Source organism: Pelophylax lessonae (genome assembly GCF_965119305.1).
Source record: "Pelophylax lessonae genome assembly, chromosome: 7".
Lineage (NCBI taxonomy): Eukaryota > Metazoa > Chordata > Amphibia > Anura > Ranidae > Pelophylax > Pelophylax lessonae.
In genome coordinates, this window is record NC_138774.1 from 273,305,101 (window position 1) to 273,328,994 (window position 23,894).

A 23,894-nucleotide genomic window follows, 5' to 3' on the forward strand; every position below is an offset into this window, starting at 1 on the left:
TTTTACGGTATTTGATCACCTGTGCAATTTTTATTTTTTGCGCTATAAACAAAAAAAGAGCAACAATTCTGTAAAAAAAAAAAAAAAAAATTTCAATTTCTGCTATATAAAAGATTCCTCTGTTTTCATCCTTTTAGGCCAATTTGTATTCGGCTACATATTTTTGGTAAAAAGCATATTTTGATTGGTCTGCGCAAAATTTATCGCATCTACAAACTAGGGGAAAGATTTAGGTCATTTTTATTTATTTTTTACTAGTGATGGAATCAATCTGTGATTTTTTGCGGTACTGCGACATTGCGGCGGACAGATCGGACCCCTAACTGACATTTTTGACACTTTTGGGGTTACCAGTGACATTACTACAGTAATCAGTGCTAAACATATGCACTGTTACTGTAATAATGATACTGGCAGGGAAGGGGTTAACCCAGGGGTGATCAAAGGATTAAGTGTGGGCCTACGGGGTGTTTGCTAACTGTATGGGGGAGGGACTTGTGGAGTCAACACAGAGACCTGTGATCCTAAATAGGAAGATCACAGGCTCTTTGTGTTCATTCCAGAGAGAACAACGGTCTGCGGTGTTTACAACAGCAGACTGTTGTTCTCTCTCCATGGGGAGCGATCGCAGGTGCCCGGCGGCAATCGTGGCCTCCCACCCCGTGGATCTGCATCCCCCGCTGCCTAATGGGGGCGGCGCATGCAGGCCCCCAGGAGCGCTTCCGTGAACCGCAGTACCTGTCGCACAGCCGATCCAGCCTGCCACAGTATTTCAGTTATCTTGCAAACCTGGCCTGTTAGTGGGCCCTGTAGGCCAGGGTTGAGGACCACTGCTCTAGTACATCTAACACAACCCTCTCCCTCTCAGACTGACAATGCTGCTGTCTGCTGTGCCCCCTCTGCTCCTTTATCCAGTGTGGATAAACAAATGCAGCCACCACATCAAATGATTGGTAAACTGCAATATATTACATTTTTGGTTTTGGGTTTAACACTGCTAACAATCTGGAAAATAACAAGCAATACAAGGGCTTAAATACCTCTCCTGGGGAAAATGCTGCTCCTTGTTCCTCTAGCGCTGCTTGCAGAAGCCAAAAGCTTAGGCATTTTGCTGTGTTTTCTCAGCAGAAAGGATCAGCCAATCTGAGCTCTGGTACTTCCCTACAGCAGAGATCACATGACCTACGCCAAGGCTTTTGGTTATATGTGCTATAATAGGGGGAGCCTGGAGCAGCATTTCCTATAGGAAAGTGTTAGGCCCCTTTCACACAGGGAGTCCATCTGGACTCAGTTTTTCTTAGCGGGGGATCGATCCGCCGATCCCCCGCTGAGCAGGAGGATGGCAGCTCTGTCTCCGCACTGTGTGCGGAGACAGAGCTGTCAGGTCCCCATTCTTCTCTATGGGGAAATCGGATGAGAACGGACCGTCTTTCCGTTCTCATCCGATCCAACCTGCCAGACGGATGGAAAATAGGGTTTCCATCCGTCCGGATTTGACGGATCGGATGTCAGTGGACATGTCTATGCTGACATCCGATGCCCCATAGAGATGCATGGGGCATCCATTCAGATCCGCCTGAAAAACGGACAGTGTGAAAGGAGCCTAAATGTGTGAAACCCTGTGTGTGAAAGGAGCCTAAATGTGAATTACTCCTTACAAAACTGTTAATCTAGCTTTAAATTAATATTTTTTTCAAAAGGTGGGAGATGGATGATCTCATTGAGTATATTACTAGCACCTCAATTCCTCATGTCCCTATACGCCCAAGATCAATCATCACCAGTTCACCTCAGTTGTATTATCAAGCAAAATCTTATCTGGTAAATAAGCAAATTTGTAACCTCTAAAGAGGTAAGCTTACATCTTGGTCAACAAAGTGTGAATAACCTACAGACTCCACCTTTAAAGTCCTATCTAAAGAAGTCTGGGTGTTAAAAAAAAAAAAAAATACTAAAGGCTTAGATTTTGCCCCGTTTTTGGATGGTAAAATTCAACCCGATATTTAAAAATGTCTTGATGAATCTAAATGGAGCCAATATAAGAACCATTTTAATAAGTATTGGCAAAAAGCTGCATACCCCTGAGGAATCATTTCTTTACGAAACCTACATTACCACCAAATCCCAGATTTGTGAAGAAAAGTTGAGGTTCATCTCAGTGGTCTACAATTCAGAGAAAGGCAACAAAATCTTTTAATGACTTATGACTGGTAAAAGATTTCACTTTCTGTGTGCTAAAAGGCCCAAAGATACCACTGAAGCCATAGTGTCAATGTACCCGTAAACTTATTTTTGTTGAACAGTTTTCAGGGGAAGATTTTATTAAAATTGAACTTCCCAGATAATCATTGAAGGGACAATGCTGGGAGTACAGGGCACAAACCTAATCACCCAGCCATGTTTTTGGTGCAACTGCTCTGCAGAACACCTGTGTGATCGTTGGATATTCTGGTCATCTTGGGACCATTGTACCTTAATTTAAAGTGAACGAAACAGCTAAATGGAACCACAGAATATATAGTGCTGGCATTTTCTGAGGCCTGAGATGGCGAGACCTGGTTTAGGTAGTAAAGAACATTTCTGGGAAGCACAGGGCACAACAATAGTCCTACATGTGGTCTTTGGCGTGCTTACCTTGTCCACCTCGTCACTCCAAAGCTGCAGTCACAGAGTAACAGGAGAGATGAGTCTGAGATAACGTCATAGGCACTCAACAAAACACAACAGCGAATGATGATCACAGAGAAGGGGTGGAAAGGAGAGGGAAATGTTAACGGAGGTGTGGATCACTGCAAACTTAGGCTGTAGGGTCTAATAGAGTGCATACAGGTTTTTATACAGCTAGCATAAGTGGAGCCATCACAAACTTGGACATGTCAAATTGAGCATACAATAAAAATTAAAAAAAGAGGAGGAGGTTACCATTAGTGCAACCTGCATGGCCAAACAATCAGCAGATCCAGAAATATAGGCACAATAAGTTATATAAAAATGCTGACTTTTCCTGTAAAGGTCAAGCTTGGCCCCACCCCTTTTCTGTCTTTTGTTGTATGAGGACATCTGTTGCATTAAAAAAACCAACAAAGATTATCCAAGAAATAAAAGGACATGGTCAGTCAGGATCTACACAACTTCAGTTGCCTATATCTCTGCATCTGATTGTTTTGGAGTGCGCAATTTACTGAAGGTGACCTCTTTATTCATTGTTTCATTACTGATTGTTTGAATTGCCCATGTTTGTCTTATATTTTGAACTGGCTTACTAGTCCTATTTTTTGTTCAGTGCAATTCTGTGTAATGTAGATCTTACATGATCAATATGAATAATAAATCTGCTTTGCAATAAATCAGTGTCATGGGATGAGGTGCATTGTGGAGCACTCCCCAGAAGCCAATGAAATAGGGTTTTTTTTTTAGATTCGTCTACATGAAGCTGCAATCTGGCTCCATATTTTACTTCACTTTGCCAACCTGCATTTTGCATGAGCCGGTGCCAATGCCTCATAATGCACATAACGTCAAAATTTAATGAGTAGCTAAGGAAAAAAACATGAGTAATGTTCCTCCCTCAAAACAATGAGAGGTAGTCTGGGGGTACATTTGCGCAAAAAAAAAAAACACTTCTAGTTTCTTAATAAGACAAGATGCTGCTCTGAAGGTAATTTGTATAAATGACCATACACAATAAACTAAGGCAGCAGTTAGCTAGCTAGAACCATACACTGGCACTGCATATTTCTATGTTAACACCCTGGTTCCTTAAATTGCTCCCAAAGCCTCCACTGTTCCCAAGCCAATATAGATTTTTGAAAAGTAAGAATTTGCAGAACGGACATGTCCACCAGTGCCTGGATGTTCGGGGATCTCTGACAGCAATATAGTAAGTTGGGTTGATTCAATATGGTGCCTGCAAACATAGTGCACTCTCCAGCAAAAACTTGGTTTTTCGTTTTTTTGGACAGTGTGAGAAAGGACATAATCTCCATCAGGGATTTATTAGTGGTCTTTGACCCCGGGGCACACACTTCAAAAAAACACTCTTAACAGAAAGGTTTACAACCTTTGTCCATTTGTTGTCTTATTGTCACAATGACAACTGTTCCCTTCATTTCTTGTTATTGTGTCAGACAGATATTCAAGTGAAACACCACAATACGGTCATGGAGACCAATAACAACTTCACATCTTCTCAAATGTATCCAGAACTATTCCAGAAATTGAATAGATTGTTTAGGTAGGCACTTAAACACAGTTGTTGGGTAGTCTAAAGGAGATTGTACTATCTAGTGTAATGGTGCCAATTCATGTTCAGATCTACTAAATTTATGTAGTGCTACCCCCCACAGGAGCTACTGCTACTTTGGTTCTATTTCCCCACTCAATGTAAACACAGCCAGGCACATGGCATTTTCCCTCTGGCTCAAAAGATCTAGGTCTAGGGCAGTGGCACAGCGAACCTTGGCACTCCAGATGTTTTGGAACTACATTTCCCATGATGCTCACCTACACTGCAGAGTGCATGAGCATCATGGGAAATGTAGTTCCAAAACATCTGGGGTGCCAAGGTTCGCCATCAATGGTCTAGGGCAGGGATCCTCAAACTACGGCCCTCCAGCTGTTGCGGAACTACACATCCCATGAGGCATTGTAAAACTCTGACATTCACAGACATGACTAGGCATGATGGGAATTGTAGTTCCTGAACACGTGGAGGGCCATAGTTTGAAGACCCCTGGTCTAGGGGGTTTCTTTTTGTTTTTTATTGGGAAGCAATGAACTTGGATAGGCATGAGAACTGCTGGACTTCTGGCTGCCATGTATAAAATTGAGGCTGTACTGCACAACTCCTGGCTGCACTTGACTTGAAAAATAGATATCCCGCAAGACTCCTTGTACTAAAGGTGACCTGAACTGCCTTTGGAGATTAAAGCATCCCACTGTCACTCCTCCTCGGTATAGGGGGCTCATTTATTCATTCAGCCACAGGATAATTGGACATCTTCCCACCAACTGCCTCGGCTCAGTCTCTGAATGAAGGTTATTTAGTCGGGCCCCAGCTAAGCCTTGTTGGAACCTCAATGTGTTCATTCAGGCTCTCCTAGCTTTCTCTGCCCAAGGGGGTGGCCCCTGCCCTACAGGACTAGTCCCAAGAACTCCTCTCCTGCCAGGCCTGAGACTACTTATGAGCTCTCCTGCCACCTTCTGGGCACACCTCTAAAGAGAATGGTTGGAGTTCCATAAATATTCAAGTGGCCTGTCCTGCTTTCCCTCCAACTATGGTTCCAGAATACTCTAGAAGGTGGGAAGTAGCAGAACAGCAGCCTGTGACAGACGGAGCAGCCTTAGGCAGTCAACCCCTGCTCCACAGAGGAGCAAAATTAGATTTACCTAGCAGCCTAGGTGGGTGCTATATCCACAATTGTGCAGATATCTAAACATGCATGGACATAGGATGCAATATATGCATTACATTTGAATAATTTTACATGAGATCAGTGACTGGAAAAATATTAAATTACATATGAGTATTTTCATGCATTTTGTTGGATATTTCTGCTTTTGTGCTATTCAACCTGAACTTAGTAGATGATATAATCATATTGTAACACAACTGGGTGGCTTTAGTTTATTGTGTATGGTCATGCTATGGGTTTTCTTCATGCCCCCTCAAAGATAATAAAGACAGCAGGCAAACAGGAACCAGATGTAGCTCCATGGAGAACACACACTATCAAATTCAATACAAATTAACTTTGGGTTATAGATTCTCCTGTTAAAAAGGCACACTTTAAACTGTAACACTTCAGGAAAGAGAACACCAATCAAGTGAACTTGACCTGGTTTATAATAATTCTGCAGCACAAAAAGTAACACAAGTTACCTGCGTTAGTCTTTAAATTGATTCCTATGTCCCTGTGAAGCCTATTTGGATCCCAGGACCAGGCTGTACATGGAGCCTTGACTGACTGACAATATTAAGCTCCACCTTATTTTAGCACACAGCTCCACCCCTGTTATTAAACTGTCAAATGCAAAATTATCTACTGCCCACCAACAGCTGAATAAGGGAGAAGTGTAGTAGCAGCAGCAGGCTTTCTCGATCTTGACTTGTGCACAAATCAAGGCTCCATCCATAGCTCCTATGCCTAGGATCTAAGTAGTATTACAGGGGTATACGTATCAGTCTGAAGACTCACATAAGTAGCTATTTGCACCACGAGGTTCTGGAATTCAGCATGGTTAGTGCCTTAGAAATCAAATAGCCCAGGTCAGGTTTTATTTTAAAGTAAATTTAGTACACACTATAGGAGATCTGTGGGACTCTATATGGAATGTTCTGATCTCTTCTATATAAGACTATGACTGATGGATGTTAACAATGAAAGTGTGGACATGAATTCAAACGCTCAAAGGAATGTCAGACTCCAACAAAAAAGGGAAGCCAAATGACCTCCACATCTGTATCACTCCTACAAAGTTACTATACAGTCAAGTTACATTGACCATAGAAAAGAAACCAATGAGGACCTACACAAACCAAATGATTTATAAAAATGAACTTGTCTTTGTAGAGATATGGAGCTGCCTCTTCTGGTCTGGTACCTGATCCAGGGCTATCAACCAGATTCTTGGACCTTGTACCAGCAATCAAATACAAGCCAGAAATGTCAGCTCCCATATTTCCACCATGATGGGTCTCCTTTTTTTTACTGCAGACTTTTAGACCAGTACAGGCAAAGGGGTCTTGAGCTGCCGATGACATTCCCAAGTCCCACCCTTGTTTGTGTTTGTCTAAATGCCTTAAATCAGCCTTTCAAATACATTTTACTTAAACTGGGTGGTACACTTGCCCCTTAGCAACCATTGGTGCGCCTTAATTGACGCTCTAATTTTGTGATCTGCTTTCTCCACCGACTTTGTCTTCCTCATCTATGGTCCAGTGGGACAGCCAATCAAAATGGTCATAAATTTCCTCTGACTATACAGCTGCTTCTAATGTTCAGTAGTAGTTATAACCAGTCCTAAAAGTGATTTTTGCATGAAAGAAATATGTAGGTTGCCACTGCTGGCCAGCTTCTGAAAATGCTAGTTGACCGGCTGTCTCTGACTTCAGAACTTTCTCAGTCACTCACCCACAGCAAGCATACAGCCAGTATTTACTCCTTCACTGACCCCTGGTCAGTGAATGAAAAAAGTACTGATTTCTGCCCAGTGATCCAAAGCATTGAATGCACTTTATCTGCAGGATAACCATTCTGTAGCATTTTCAAGAGATTCCTGTAATGACAGCCTGCATATTCTTCTTAGTACAGGTTTCCTTGAAAAGCTGGCATCACAAACATTAGGATATATCCACTTGACCAACCAATTGAGGAAGATTGCAGTCACAGCATCCCAAGTGCATTCTGTAGGAATCTACATGGTTTTTGTAGGAGTGAATTTGTGGATGAGCTACACAGGACCAGCTAAGGCTCCCTAGCCACCCAGAGTGGCAGCTAGCCTACCCATAAATTGAATGCTGTGGCACACCTTCAAGAACTCCAGCATCATAGATGAATAGGCCAGGCTCTAAATGAGGTCTGTGATGAGTAGTGTACCCTTTGTCCTACAGTACTTGATTACTATGCCATTGTGGTGGTGTGACCTGCCTACTGCCCTGACCCCTGCTTCATCTTCTCACTGTAAAAATACAGAAAGGAGTGTCAGACCAAAATCAGATAAAAAAGTCCAAGATAATTTTAGTTGTTGATAGAAAAAAGTAATATAAAAACAGCCAACACTACCTCCTCTTCATCTATATTAGAACCAGTATTGCATTTGAACTCTTCTTGTGGAGGAGCAACCTCACTGTAGTTGCTGAGCAGCAATGGTCTATTACTGCTCAGCAACTGCGGTCAGGTTGCTTCTCCATGAGGAGAGTTCAATATTGGTTCTAATACGTATCTGCGAAGCCATTGGTTCATCTTAGCTTTATCCCGTTTCCCCCTAAATGCATTAACCATTTTTATGACTTTTTTTTGTCAACTAAATTAATTAAAGTCAACTTAAACACTTCTATCCGATTTTGGTCTGGTGCTCCTTTCTGTATTTTTATGGTTTGAGCTAATGTTGGGTGCCCATCAAGCAGGGACTTGCTGTGTGGGTGCTGCCTCACCAGAGCTATTGACCTTGTTTGAAGTTTTCCTTCATCTGACTACATTTGAAACTCTAAAAGTTCCCAGAGCCTCAGACTATGTTGTTCTAAAGTAAATATTCTCGCTAAGCCATGCCAAGTCGTAAGAAGAGAAGTTTGGGAATTAAACATCAGAACAATGCTGAATCTGTCCCCTGCCACCTCTAGACTGGGAGCTAAGTGATCACTCAGTTCTCTGTCTTCACTGAGCAGAGCGCTGGTGACTCAGTCACGGTTCTCTGCTCTGCCCCACCACTCCAGCACTCACTGGAGCACACGGCTGTGGAGGGGGCAGGAGCGGCTGGTTCAGTCTCCCAGTGGCTTGCAAAGAGTCCAGGCATCTGGGTGGATCCCAACATTAAAGTGACCCACATGGGAAGCAAGGCCAATAAAGCTTTGGCTCTAGTTCTCCTTTAAGCAAAAACAGTGTAAGGAGAAATATGAAGGTAGCCATTGCTGAGACCTCATAAAAATTGCTAGTTGTCTGGCTGTCAAATTGACCCCCTTGCTTCAGTACTGTGAGGGACAGACCCAGAAAAAATAGAGATATGGGTTATTGACCTTTTCCAACCCTAATGACCTTCATATTTGTCCTGGATCAGGGACTCAAAGTAGCAAAGCCAGTGGGTCAAAATAACAGCTAGGCAACTACAATTTCTAGATAGCCCCTGTATTTGTAGAGGTTTAGCTTCTGCAGGCTACACACATAACCTGATCACACAAATTTCCTTATGTTTACCTACAACTATGGATATTGAAAGTCTACTTGACTGAACAATAATATATTTTTAGGTAGGATCTCAAACTTTAGTTGTTTGTTAATCTAAAGTCATGCCAAGTCCTTATTTAAAACCAGTATTAAGATAAACATGGAGGAGGCCATTGCTGAAATCTCCTGAAAATATCAAGTTTTGAACTGGATGGACCAGTGTATTCATCCAACTTTACCAATAATGTACTATTTATTACAGCTGGGTATACACACTACAATTTCTAAAAACCTCCAATATATTTATCTATAACCATGTAATATGATGATCTACCCAATCAATTTATATCAAACCAGGCGGGCCTTTAACAAAGTGTATGGTTAGCTTTAGATTTACCAACATTACGTATGAGAGCCTAGTTAAAACAATTGACTCCGTACCCAAACACACTGTGCCTTGCACTGCATTGTTAAAGAAGATAAATTGCATAAAATGAATGTACATAAACTGTAATGTGTGTGGCAGTGCAGGGTGCCTGTGACATTTATATGGCATAAAATGCATTCTCAGTGGTTGGGATGTGGTGAAAGCAATATAACTCAAGTAAAGCCAATATTGACATAGGCGAAAGAACCCATAATTACTGTATCACTATATTTGAACTATCCTTTAATAAACTTGACAGTCTGCTTCATATTCTAATTCTAGGAGGTGAGGATACAGTCACTGGGGTTGAGTAATAAAAACAGGGGTAAAGACAACTGGAGCAAACGTGCAACTGCTGTTCATATTTCGTCTTGTGTTCTCTATGACTAAATCAAAAATAACTTGTCTCTAACACGTCATACATACAAGACATTAGTAAGGCAATTGTTAATTACTGTGACCTAGCTAGACTGTCAGTCTTGAACAGTTGATAGGGATGACCAGGGCCAAGGAAGGGGGGGGGGGGGTAGTAGATTGATCTTACCGCTGATGCACTGGCCGACAGTACGTAATTACGAGGACGGGTCTCCTGAAAGTCAGGCAAAGCCTGCGGGGAACAGAGCTCATGTCATGCAGGGAGAATATGAGTGACAAAGCAGAAACAGAAGCACACCAAACAAAACAAAATTAAAAATAAATGGATGGAAGTGGGGGGCAGAGAGCAATTGACATAAATCGGGAGCATCAAGGCCCCAAACTCGTTCTTATCTAAATGACAGAAATTTTTCACTGACCCTTGCTTTGTTTTTTCTACTCCTAATATACTATATATATATATATATTTATTGCACTTTAAACCATCTTAATACAAACAAACAGTTTCACCATATATCACTTTAAAACATACTTACAGCCAGCACAGCTCATGCAGCCATTTTGTATGCTGGGACAATAGGGAGCCAAACGAGATTGCCAGTTTGGCCATTTTAATTAGACGGAATTGAAAATCTGTTTTTTCTTTTTCTAAAACCTGCCCAAATATTAAATATTTGTTGTGAAGCTCACTAGGTACACAGTATTGAAAAGAAGAGTTCCCATCTAATTTTATTTCAGCAATCTTCTACAGGTTGGAAAATATGTATTACTTAATGCAATAGGCTACCCATCAGCTTTTATTTTTTATTCGTTTTTCAGTATTTTTTGTCATGGAACAATTTTTTTAGAGTAGTTTGGGTTGTTTCTGGCTTATTTTGACAGGGCATTTTTCAAAATGTACACTTGCAAGCCTGTCACCTCAGTCACCTCATACAAACCAGTTTACCTTGCTCAGGCAATGATCCAGCTGGTTCGCTATAACTTAGGGGATAAATCAGTGATTGTCAACTTGAAAAGGTAAAAGGGGGCCTCAAATGCTGCCCCCGATGTCTCCAAAGGGACACATTTAGTATCTATTACATGTAATGCTACAGAAAACGGTCAGAGACTGAAAACTTGCTGGAGAAAATGGTCAGAGATTGTTGTTCAGGAGTGGTTGGAAACTGAAGTCGTGCTATTAGGAGACAGTCTGAGACTAGGGACATGTTGAATGAAGCACTTTACAAATTGATGCTCCCTCTACTGACTGCTGGGGCCCAGGAGCCACACTTCAAACAGGGCCACAGGTTAAGCACCAGGGGGCTAAAAAAATAAAAAGCCCCCCCAAAGGTTTTGAAGCCTAAAAACCTAACTTTGGATAAAAAGGTGGAGAGTTAACAATTCTGTCTGTGACCCCATTCGGGAGGATTATGCTCTCACTTTGGATTGACGCTCAAAAAGATATTGAAGAATACTATAGTGACCTCTATATTTGCATAATGACAGTTCTTATAAGGTCTCCTTTGCTAGCCAGCAGATAGGAACGCTAGGAAGTTTTTGTATTGTTTGTTGTCAATTGCCCCACTATTGTGTATATTCCTTGGGTAATTTAAATGTGACCCGGTGGATGCCATTTTATCCTTTGCACATAAAAGGCTGGCTTAGGTTCATACAAGTGACAAATACATTCTGATGAAATCTAAATGCCAATGCAGCCTGTGGACCAAATATTGATTATTGTTTTTTTAAACATATTGCCTCAGCAACACATGTGGTTGTAGGGTACAGCCTACAAAATGGCTGCCACAATTTTCTCAGTGATGCTAGAACAGATTTAAAACATAGAACAGGGAAAAAATCTTGACAATAGCAGCTGTTGCTTGACAATACGTGCATATTAAGAGCATGGAGAATTTTTGTTTGTGTTTCTTAGGATCACCACACAAAAAAAAACAGTCATTATGAATCAGGCATGCGGCACCTGCTGGAAGCACTGTAGGATATCTTCCATTGATTAAGGTTTCCTGGCTGGTTAATTAATTAAGTGCAGTGCAAAGATCCAAAGCACGGTGCAGAGAGCCTAGCGACATGCACAGAGCATGAGATGATGATATATATAATAATAAAAAAAAAGGATGGAGAGCTGGGATCCTGGTGCACTTCTACTGAGCAGTAGGAAAACCTTGAAGTATACCATGCCTTCTTAAATGGTCATTTCACCCAAATGAAATGCTACACATGGGTGGTGTACCTTCTACGTCTGATGCTCCAACAGTGACAGTTTAATGTATACAAAGGACGTATACATGTCTCAAATTGACTTTAATGCACCCAGTTAGTGGCAACTGAGATATTAGCTTTGCTTTGGCATTCATACTGCTCATTGGTGGCTTGGTCAGCACCCTCCTGCTTGACATCCTCTGATCTAAAAATATAAGGAATCGGGCAGAAGTGTTGGCCGAACAGTGACTATAGCCAATTAGGTGCAGCCACTGTTTGGGTATTCTGACAGCAGCGGGCACTGGCTGTCAGAAAACAATAGCAGACACTACAGATACAGTGGGGAAAGTAATTATTTGATCCCTTGCAGATTTTATAAGTTTGCCCACTTACAAAGAAATAAAGGGTCTATAATTGTTATCATAGGTGTATTTTAAATGATAGAGACAGAATATCAACCAAAAATCCAGAAAGAAACACATGATGCAAATGTTAGAAATTGAGTTGCAGTTCAGTGAGTAAAATAAATAAAATAATACATTTTATTATTATTATTATATGTATTAATTATATTTATTATATTAGTAAATAAAATAATACATTTAATCCCCTACAAACCAACAATAATTCTGGCTCCCACAGCCTGCCTACAGTGTGTACTCATGTGGTAAACAGGTTAGTCCTGTCAATTTAAGAAGGGGCTCCTAATGACAACTCATTATGTGTATAAAAGACACCTGTCCACAGAATCGCTTTTTTCTATTTTGCCCTCATTCACACTGAAGCCATGACGAGTCACAGCCTATTTCCGGCAATGGCACCATTCCAATCAGTACGACGCTGATATTGTGGCGCCGTACTGATTTGCAAAAGTAGTTCCTGCACTACTTTTGCCGATTTCAGGTGCAACTTCAATAGACATCTGTGCATGAAGCTGCACAGATGTCTTTCAAGTAGCACCTGAAGTCACGGTTTTGAAATTGTGCAAATTTAGGTGAAGTTGCATGATTTCAAAGCCGTGTTCAGTGTAAACGAGGGCTTATACCTCACCATCATGGGCAAGACCAAAGAGCTGTCAAAGATTGTAGACCTGCACAAGGCTGGAAGGGGCTACAAGACCATGAGCAAGAAGCTTGGTGGGAAGAAGACAACTGTTGGAGTGAATATTTACGAATGGAAGAAGTACAAAATAACCATCAATTGCCCTTGGTCTGGAGCTCTATGCAAGATTTTGCCTCATGGGGTAAGAATGATCATGAGAAAAGTGAGGGATCAGCCCAGAACTACACGGGAGGAGCTTGTATATGATCTCAAAGCAGTTAGGACCACAGTCACCAAACAAATAATTGGCAACAATACGCCGCCATAGATTAAAATCCTGCAGCGCCCGAAAGGTCCCCTTCCTCAAGAAAGCACATGTACAGGCCCGTCTGAAGCTTGCCAACGAACATGTAAATGATTAAGAGAAGGATTGGGAGAAAGTGCTGTGGTCAGAAGAGACCACAATTGAGCTCTTTGCTATTAACTGGACTCGTGTCGTGTTTGGAGGAAGAGAAATGCAGACTAGGACCCTAAGAACAACACATCCCTACAGTCAAGCAAGGAGGTGGAAACATGATTCTTTGGGGCTGTTTCTATGCTAAATGTACAGGCCAACTTTGCAGCATTGATGGGCCAATGGACGGGGCCATGTATTGTAAAATCTTGGATGAGAACAATGAAGATGGGTTGTGGATGAGTCTTCTAACATGACAATATCCTAAAACATACTGCAATAAAAGAGTGTCTCAAGAAGAAGCATATGAAGGTCAGAGTGGCCTAGCCAGTCTCCAGACCTTAATCCTATAGTAAATTTATGGAGGGAACTGAAACCTTAAGAAATTAGCAAAGATCTGTAAAGAAGAGTGAACCAAAATCTCTCCTGAGATGTGTGTAAACCTGGTAACCAACTACAAGAAACGTCTTACCAGCAAGAGTTTCTCCACCAAGTAGTAAGTCATGTTTTGCTTGGGGATCAAATACTTATTTTACTCACCAAACTGAAACTTAATTTGTATAGTGTGTTTTTTATCTGGATGTATGGTTAATATTCTGTCTCTATCATTTAAAATAAACCCATGATAACAATTAGTGACTCTTCATTTCTTCAGTGGGCCATCTTACAAAAATCAGCAGGGGATCAAATAATAATTTTCCCCTCTGTATGTCCATGTATGCTGTTTAGCATGTATGGGGGGAATCACTCAGTTTCTCTCAATCAGCCTGTGGGGCTGAACGAGAAAAATCTTTACAGCATATGACCAGCTTAAAAAAGTGAAAGGTTAGTTTACTTTCAGAGACTAGATAATCTAATTAGCAAATCGTTTATCTGAAACAAATTTAGCTTAATGATTTTACTGGGTTGATTAAGTTGTCATGGCTGTGTTTTAAATACAGTTACCGGCTCTCCATTAATGGACTATCTGTAGTTCAGCAAAAACAATGGAGATTAAATTAGGTAAGAGATAAATCATATAAAGCATGTTTAGCTTTTTTTTCCAGTCTGAATTGGCCCTATACTTGAAATGAGAGAACACAAACACAGTCACTGTGTTGCACTACAAAGTGGGACCGGCACCAAGGGGTTTATTGACTAAAGCTGAAGAGTGCAAACTCAGGCTCACTTCTGCACAGAAACCAATCAGCTTCTCAGCTCAGCTTGTTCATTTAGGCTTTGGCAATAAAACCTGGAAGCTGATTGGTTTTCTTTGCAGAATGGAGCCTGATTTTGCACCCTCCCGCTTTAGTAAATAAACCCCCATGTAACAAGAACTTGTATTTTTAAAATTAGTAATAGAAATTAATCTTAAAGATGAATTCCAGGTATCAATATTTTTACATAGTTACATTAGTCCAGCTTGGACTAATGTGACTATGTATATGTCATACCTGTGGGATTCCTCTAGAAGTAGAAGTCATAATAGACCCTGCTACTCCAGTGGTTTCCACTAGCATCCAGATCCTGTGCTGGGGGTCTGCCCTGTAAAACACAGGAGGTCACCTGCTTGGCATGGGTGCTATTCAGGGAATGTGTTGCATTTTTTCAGGGAACGTAAAGCACTCTCTGATTTGAACAAGGTGGAGAGGCGGGTTGGTGACGTTACACTCTATCTTATGCAACCAGACAATACTTTGCATTCCCTGAAAAAAATGCAACGCGTTCTCTGATTGGCATCGTGCCAAATGAGCAACCTCTTGTGATCAGTAATCAGCAGAGCAGCCGCTCAGCACAGGACCCGGAATATAGTGGAGATCATTTGAGTAGTGGTGCATACTACATTGATTTCCAGTTTCCCCAGGGATCTCACAGGTATGGTATATGCATATTACATTGGTCCAAGCTGGACCAATGCAACTATGTAAAGATATCCATACCTGAAATGCCTCTATAACTTTAAGAACTAAAAGATCAATTAAAGGCCAATAAAACAATAAGCATGCAAGGGACAGGATTATTTTCATTTAATAGCTCACAAATGTGGTTAAAAAAAAAATAGATCAGACAGATTACCTTTAAGGATAGTTCTTCTAGCAAATAAAAACAAGGCATCTCCATAGAATTCAGATGCAAAAGCATGCAGATGTTTGTTCACTGACACGGCACCCTAATATACGCTGATATAATATTTACTGATCTGGGAAATTTCACAGACAAATTCTTAGCTGAAGATAGATATCAAGTTTTTTTAAAACCTTTGCACTTTACATCTCATCCATTGCAGGTCTAGACTGCCCTAGAGGAGTGCAAAATAAAGGCCAGATTAGTAACGCTGACATGAAGCCCCTCCCCTCACAATGCCCTGCTTCTTTTTACCACTACCTGTGTTTCCCCCAAAAATAAGATCTACCCTGAAAAAAAGACCTACTGTTATTTTCGGGGAAGACTGCAATATAAGCCCTACCCAGAAAATAAGCCCTATTGAAGGTTGAACAAGAGAAACCAGTAGATTCCTAAAACCACACTAAAAAGCTTGTTAGAAATGCACTCACTCAGAGCTCCCAGCACTGTGACCAAGCTGTTATTTTCAGCTCACGGTCACTTTTTACAATCAGGGGCTGGTAGGACCAGCTCACAACCACCAAATCACTGTGACATAAAATCAGAGGGATTATATTATTGGGAATCACCTCTGATAAGAACCACTAAAACACCCATTGGGACCCAGCAGTAAGGGGTTAAACGGCATATGTAGCTAAACCGTTGTTTGTTGGTAGGGCAGGGCTAGAATGTGTGCTAGTTTTGCTGTCTATCTCCTGGGCTCAGATTTTGCTTTACTTCTCATTCCTGAGAGACAACAGGAGAAAATCTCTAGAAGGTGAGGGGAATACCTATTTTAAAAAAATGTCAACAAAACAGGTGTCCCCTTTAAAGGATTTCCCCTAACTTTCTGTTCTGGTTACAACTGTAAAATGTTTGATTTCCTATCACTGAAAATGGTCACCAGGACCCAGAGAGTGAGAATTTCCCCAGCAGGGATACAGACAGCAATAAAAACCTGTCATGTTTTGGCTATACTTACACCTAAACAGAGGAGGTTAGATGCTCTCCTGGGCTTTATTTGCATTGTCTTTTGTCATGGGACATCCTAATCTGGAGTTAGCAAGCTGTCGATCGCGGGCAGCCGACAAGTAGATCGCAAACACAGCCCCCTTACTTCCCCACCCTTCGCTGCTCTCATCTTCATGGCAGAGCAGACAGCACAGTACTGGATGGAGGTACTGGATGGAGGGAGGAAGCCGGAGCTGCCTCAGTTAACCTTTTTTTGTGTGCATTTGTATAAAGGGGGGGGGGGGGGAGGTGCAGGGGACACTGCTATGGGGGGGGGGGGAGGCAGAGGACACTACAGTGCAAGGGTGATGTGAATGGGGCAGAGGACACTACTGGGGGGGGGGGGGAGGATGCAGATTTCAGGGGGGGTGATGTGAAGGGGGCGGAGGACACTACTGTGGGGGGCAGGGCTGGATCTAGCCTGCCTGATGTTGGGGTTGCAGAAAAAAATGTCAGGAGGGCAGAGAATGGGAGGTCAGCAGGGCAAAGGATAGGATTAGCAGTTTGTAGGGCAGTGCACAAAGGCTATTGGTTTTTAGAGAAGTGTACATGGGTGACCAGGGCAGAGGACAGAAGGGAGCAGGGCAGTGTACAGGTAGTCAGCAGGGCAAAGGATGGAAGGTCAGCAGGGGATGAGCTGAGGACAGGGGTCACGCCTGGCAGGGCAGATGTCATTGCTAGAGAGGCAGAGGACAGGGATCCCTGCTGGGGAAGCAGAGGACAGTGATCCCTGCCGGGGAAGCAGAGGACAGTGATCCCTGCCAGGGAAGCAGAAGACAGGGATCCCTGCCAGGGAAGCAGAAGACAGGGATCCCTGCCAGGGAAGCAGAAGACAGGGATCCCTGCCAGGGAAGCAGAAGACAGGGATCCCTGCCAGGGAAGCAGAAGACAGGGATCCCTGCCGGAGAAGGAGAAGACAGGGATCCCTGCCGGAGAAACAGAGGACAGAGAATCCCTGCTGGAGAAGCAGAGGACAGGGATTATTACTGGCAGAACAGCCAACAGAAAGAAAAAGAACAGGGGTCACCAGAGGAGAGGCAATAGACAGGGATCACCACTGACAGGGAAGAGGACAGGGATCACCACTGGAGAGGCAGAGGACAGGGGCCACCACTGGCAAGACAACCACTGGAAAGGCAGACGACGGGGACCACACAGCTGGAAAGGCAGACGACGGGGACCACACAGCTGGAAAGGCAGAAGACGGGGACCACACAGCTGGAAAGGCAGAAGACGGAGACCACAGCTGGAAAGGCAGAAGACGGAGACCACAGCTGGAAAGGCAGAAGACGGAGACCACAGCTGGAAAGGCAGAAGACGGAGACCACAGCTGGAAAGGCAGAAGACGGAGACCACAGCTGGAAAGGCAGAAGACGGAGACCACAGCTGGAAAGGCAGAGGACAGGAATCCCCCACCAAATCAATGACTTCCTGCTCCTTGATCGCTATGAAGCTGGCATCTGCCTGCATCCTCGCAATTAAGGACACTGGGTGAGCTGGCAGCCTGCTCTCTATCAACCAGTGATGTCATGAGTTGCTAAGACAACAGAAGCCACACATTGATTGGTTGTTAAGGTGCCCATCCAGCGAACTTTGCTTGGTTCACTCACTGCTACCGATCATTACATCACAATAGCAGGGTAATAAAATTATATATATCTATATCTAAAAAAAATCATAACTTTCTTTAAAGAAAATAACTTTAATAGGGCCCTCAACTTAGTTACACACATGTGGAGGAAGCAATAAAAACAAAATGCATGTTTGGTCACAGCTCTATCCAGCAGATCATACTTTAACAAGGAACAAAAGTTCAGCTCCACTGAGCCAACAAGAGCTTTCCTTCCTGGTTTACGTGTGTCCCCACACACGTTACTATCTGATTGCACCTTTTCCTTTAGATCCATCAACAACTATGTAGTGCAAGGGCCTGCCTGACTGAATACTAATGTATTGTATACATTGGAAGGTCCTCATTCCACATAGTTTTGGTAAATTCAAAGTTGATTGTACAAAAATTGGATGGTCAGATTGTAGTCCTGATGATGCAATGGAGTGATTTTAAGGCTGTGCACAGATAAAATTATTATTGTTGCCTGCCTTAGGGAATCAGCATATTAGCAGTTCCCTGCAATGGAGGCAATATTTTTACAATGCCTTAGCCATCAGATCTAACCGAGGAAATCTAAAAGAAAAAAACGTTTTCTGTTCCTGGCTCCCTCTTTTGGCAGTCATGTGATCAAACTACTAAGTGCTGAGTCACATGATCTGTGCTGAAGTGGAGGCTTACTTCTCCTTTAACAGAGATCATGTAACCATGTGAATAGGTTTTTTTGTTACTTGACTGGCACTGAAGAGAACATGGAGCCGCATTTCCTCCAGCATAGCGGACTACTGCAGCCCTTCTGTCACTCTTTATTTATTCACCCCAACATTTTATATAATTTTTAGATTAAGCCAACCCAGTGTTAATTTGTTCTTGGCAAGGTCACAAAATCAGACTGATAATAAATAAAAAGAAGGATCGCTTTCCGAAAGTACATGCAATTTCCTGTGTCTGTGTAACCGTGGCTACCTTTCCTGCCATGCTCCCTGATCCCCAGCCAGTACAACGGCAGTGGAAAGAAAAAAAACTGTCAGATGATAACAAGAAAGCAAAATAAGAATCAGCTATCACAGCAAAAGGCCTTGACAACAAATACTCACATCCCCCTCGAGCTGAGCAAATTACGGGGAAAAAAACAAAACAAAAAAACACAAAACACAAAAAAAAAAAAAAAAAAGACACCACAAAGTTAGTGAGGGACAAACAAACAAACAAAGGGAGGAGTTAAATAGCAGCCAATCATAATAGTTTTAGGATGGATATGCCAACTGAGCCTACCCCATCAGTATAATACATTCCCAGGCAATTTTTTACAATGTGGATGCAAATATATCATAGCCAATCAGAAATCCGCTTTCTCCACCTGTGCCCATGCTGTTAGGAAAAGCTAATTTCTGACTAGGTGTTATGAGTTGCACCTAAGGGGATGACACCCACCCCTTACTGTACCAACCATCCCCCCACACCATAACCTTTAGATGTTAGTGGAATGATGTATGGGGAATCATGTTTAAATGAGAGGAACGTGGATTTGGAAATATGGTCCCCTTAAAGCCCTGGAACGGCATGCACACCCACAAAGAAGAGTAATGTAGGTTGGGACTTTACCGAGGCTTTGGCCTCTGCTGCTTTTGCCTTCTTAAGTCGTGCTTTGCAGGCATCAAGATCTAAACGGCGGTTCTGCAAGATTCTTCTCTCCTTCTGCAAAACACAAATATATTCCAAAATGGTTACCTAAAAACGGAAATATATGCTGCATCACAGATCTTTCAACAGTCGACCCAACTTGTTACACCAAGTAATTCTAGATACTAGAATGCAGTCCATAAGCATGTACATATACCTGTAGTATCCTCCTAGGTAGGTGCTAGAGAGTGCATAGTTTTTGAGTTCCCCTGCTTAACAGGGGAATGGTCAGGTAAATGCAAGTACTTTCTGCCTAACAGGGTGCAGTGATTCATTGATAGGATCTGCTCATTGTGATCAGATGGTGCTCATGTGGTCTGCCTGTTTCACACTGGTCCAATAGGACAGGGCATATTGGACAGTAGAAGGAAGCATGGGATCATGGGTTTAGACACAGCCCTGGCCATTGGCAGAGGAAAGTGCCTCAAGGCATGCTGGGTGACTTTATATATACCAGCAGATAGCACGTGTGCACGGGATCTTCAGCTGGAGAGCAGGGCCCCGGAGAGAGGAGGAGGGGGGGGGGTCTCTGTACCTCTTCTGCTACAGGCTGCCATGTGGTCTCAGGTGGTCTACCTGAGGGCCAGATTTATAGAAGCTTCAACCCAGATGTCCTGCCGACAGAGGGGGGATATACCTGGAAGGATCTGTTCCTGGTTACTATGAGTACAGATCTACATCTAGGGGCCTGTTCTGGGAGGACCATCCCTTCAAGCTAGTAAAGTCAGTGGATGGGTGGCAGCTAAAGAGGAGACTGGTAAGTGTCCTGAAAAATTAGTGTTCATTGAGTTTGCTGCCTGAGCAAGCAAAGGATTTATTCTTCCATACAACTGCAGTATGGTTTCGGCAGAGGGCCTGCTATTCAGTACAACCAAGTGAGAGCTGTCCTCATCTGTGCTTAGTTAAAGTTGGGGTATCCCACGAATCCCTTCTTCTATCCAAGTTCTACCAATAAAATACAAAAAACAAATCCCCTAGACCGGTAATTGGATAACGAGTGGATGAGTGTGTACCTGGACGAGTGAAAATATCAAGCAACTGGCTGCCTAATAATCAGAGGGAGACCCAAGGAAATCTATACTCAGCAACTCCTACGGGGGCAGTGCTACATACCCTAACCCAGGGACATTTACTCAGTGACACATAAGAGTTTCTTCTGTTCAGCCTTTAGGCAGTGTATCCTGGATACACTGCGCATGGACAAAACGTCCACTGCACCTTTTGTATTTTGACAGCCAAGTCCACCACCTGTCAAAGTAGCTGTACAGTGCCTGCATCTGACTGTATGCAGGCGATGTTAGGTGGAAAATTTTACTCCAAGTTCTTTGAATTTTTTTAATTGAGGGATGTCAGATTGAAATAAATAATAAAATAAAAAAATAATGTTGGATTACGCATTACCCTTCACCCTAAAGATGATAGTGATCAGATCAAAAAAAACCTGGGTGTCTTTCCTGCAGATAGCTATAAAATCCTCAAGGTTATCAATCCGCCTTGTCCTGTACCAACCTCACATATGCTTTTGCTAAGAAGCAGGTGCGTGGCCTACGGTGTTGACAACTATACCACAATTTATAAGATAGTAAGCACTCCAGGCTGTTTAAAGAGTAAATACACTTTTGGTGAGAAAAAAAAAACACCATTCCCCTCTGGGTGTTTAAGGTAGATTGCAAGTATTTTAAAAGAGAAGTATAGGTTAAGGATTTTTTAGATTAATACTTACCTAGGTGGGTGCAGCATCGTTTCAATGCTGCATCTGTCCCACGGCGCCTCTACACTGAGAACCAAGCAATCGAACACTGCCGATCACTCGGTTCTGACAGTTCCCCGAAAAGAGAGCTGCTGTCAGCTTTCTGCTCTGCCCTCTTTTTGTTCATTGGAGCGCAGGGCTGTGGAGGGGCGGGGAGCAGCTGGCTCAGGCTCTCAGCGGCTCGCTGAGAGGCTGAGCCGAGTGTCGGTCCAGGGACCTGGCAGGTCCAGACTCTATTGTCGCGATGACGCAGTGTCTGGCCCGACTTCTGTGACACCAGCGGTGAGCAGACTTCAGTCCGCACGCTGCTAAAAAAAAAAGGGGTCACATTTTACACACCTACAAGCACAAATCCCCCCAAATTCTCCTTCCCAAGTCCCACCCCCCAGCACATATTTCCCTGCCAGACATTAAAGATGTACAGCCAAAGCTCATTTGGCTGTACATCTATGGATCACAAAAGTGCACCTCGTTCTGCACTCCTGTGACCTGTTTTCAGCAGAGAGAGGGCTGAAGTCCGCTCTCTGCTGACATCACAGATGTCGGTCCAGGCACCGCGTCATCATCACCACAGAGTCGGGATCCACCAGGGGCCTGGACCAACACCCGGCTCAGCCTCTCAGAAAACCCCTGAGAGCCTGAGCTGGCCGCTCCCCACCCCTCCACAGCTCAGCATTACAACGAGCGAAGAGAGGGCAGAGCAGAGAGTTGCTCGGTGTTCGATCGCTCAGTTCTAAGTGCAAAGGCGCTGGGGGACACCTAGGTAAGTATAAATAGGGAAAAAAAGAAAACCCCATAATTCTCTTTTAATCTCCACAGAGTATTAACACATCTGCAACTTCCCCCCAAATGATTCAGCTTCACGGGTATTGGTCCTGCTGGATGTAGCGCAAGCTTTTGACTCTGTTGACTGGGTATATATGTCCTCTGTGTTAGAAGTCATGGGTTTTGAGCCAGGCTTTCGTAATTGGATTAAAATAATATATAAAATCCCTGCTGCCCAGATTAAATTGGGAGGCATGTCATCAGAACGGTTTCACATTGGTGGGGGTACAAGACAGGGGTGCCCACTATTCCCAGCGCTATTCGCGCTCCTTTTGGAACCCACAGCCCAGGCCATTCGCAGTGCTCCCCTTATCAAAGGTATTCAGGTAAGCTCCATTACAGAAAAAGTGGCGTTATACGCTGACTACCTAGTCCTCTTTCTTAATGACCCAGGTCCCTCACTTAAGTAGGCCCTAGCCCCAATATCCTCTTTTTCCCTTAAACCAGTCTGAAAGTCAATTGGGATAAATCCCAAATAGTGTCCATTGATCTTGCAGCATGCACTGCGTCTGACCCAGACCTGCTCCTAAGGTGGACATCCACTGCTAAATATTTGGGGGTTTGGGGGGGGGGGGGGTGGACGATCTCCTTTAAGGCTTCTGAATATTGTTCTTTGAATCTTCTACCACTACTGCAGACAGCGAAGCAACGTATAGTGGTATTGGCGCATCTCCCTCTCTCCCTTATTGGCAGGATCAATCTTATAAAAATGAAGCTCCCCCCCTCTATATATAGAAATATTTTTAACAATTTAATTCTGCCATGATATCTTTCCACTGTGGTTCTAGTCAACCCAGGTTTAGATTGGTGGTACGTCAAAGACCACAGACAGACACAGGGAGGGTTGGCATGTCTGGATCTCTTATTATACTGCTGCATTGCTCACACATGCACATAATTAGTTGATGGCGGACGAGACTGCAGCGTATTAGAAGTAGCCTACCCTGGTTCCTATGAGGCATTGCCTAATTTATGATATAGAGGTTTTTCAGCCCCCTTGCCCATCACACAGTCCATGTAGGCGGTTCTTAAGGCGTGGCGTGGCAGTCGCAACACCCTATGACACAGCATAACTGGTCACTCCACACACCACTCTGGTTGATCCCCTCATTTCACCAGTTTTATCTTTTTTTCAGATTCCAACACATTGGCTTCTAAAGGAATCATGTTTCTTAATAAAATATGTGCCGGAGGTACCCTTCAAACCTTTGACTCCTTAAAATCGCAATTCTCTCTCCCTAACCCGCATCGGTTTCAATACCATCAAATGCTTTTCAATTGCAATTTTGTACTGGACCTGTCTCCTTTATGTCTCAGGGATTGAGTCTCTACTGCAGGGTGACTCCCTGGTGAAACCCCTTTCTACCATAAACAAAGCCCTTCAACCAACTATACATGAAGGCCTGGATAAAATGTTATTGTGCTGGAGCCGGGAGGTCACGGAGCTAGAGTCTGAGGACTGGGAGGACATTTGAAAATATCCCAATCAACAATTGGTCTCTATTGACCGATTGATCCAGTTTAAAATCCTCCATAGAGTATATTTTAACCCTCAA

At 43.1% G+C, this 23,894-nt stretch overlaps 1 protein-coding gene across 5 annotated transcripts in view; it reads right to left on the reverse strand.

Annotated features, from left to right (window-relative positions):
- The window catches only part of SH3GLB2 (SH3 domain containing GRB2 like, endophilin B2), a 143,431-nt gene that overhangs the window by 40,492 nt on the left and 79,045 nt on the right, over positions 1-23,894 (reverse strand). For 2 of the 5 annotated variants that reach the window (XM_082263085.1, XM_082263084.1), the window contains exons 5-7: positions 19,686-19,778; positions 9,854-9,916; positions 2,635-2,658 (exon numbers count right to left, since the gene is read on the reverse strand). In XM_082263085.1, coding sequence (XP_082119211.1) covers positions 2,635-2,658; positions 9,854-9,916; positions 19,686-19,778 — 180 coding nt within the window. The remainder of the gene's footprint in view (positions 1-2,634; positions 2,659-9,853; positions 9,917-19,685; positions 19,779-23,894) is intronic. The other 3 variants (XM_082263087.1, XM_082263086.1, XM_082263088.1) reach the window with 2 other exon arrangements.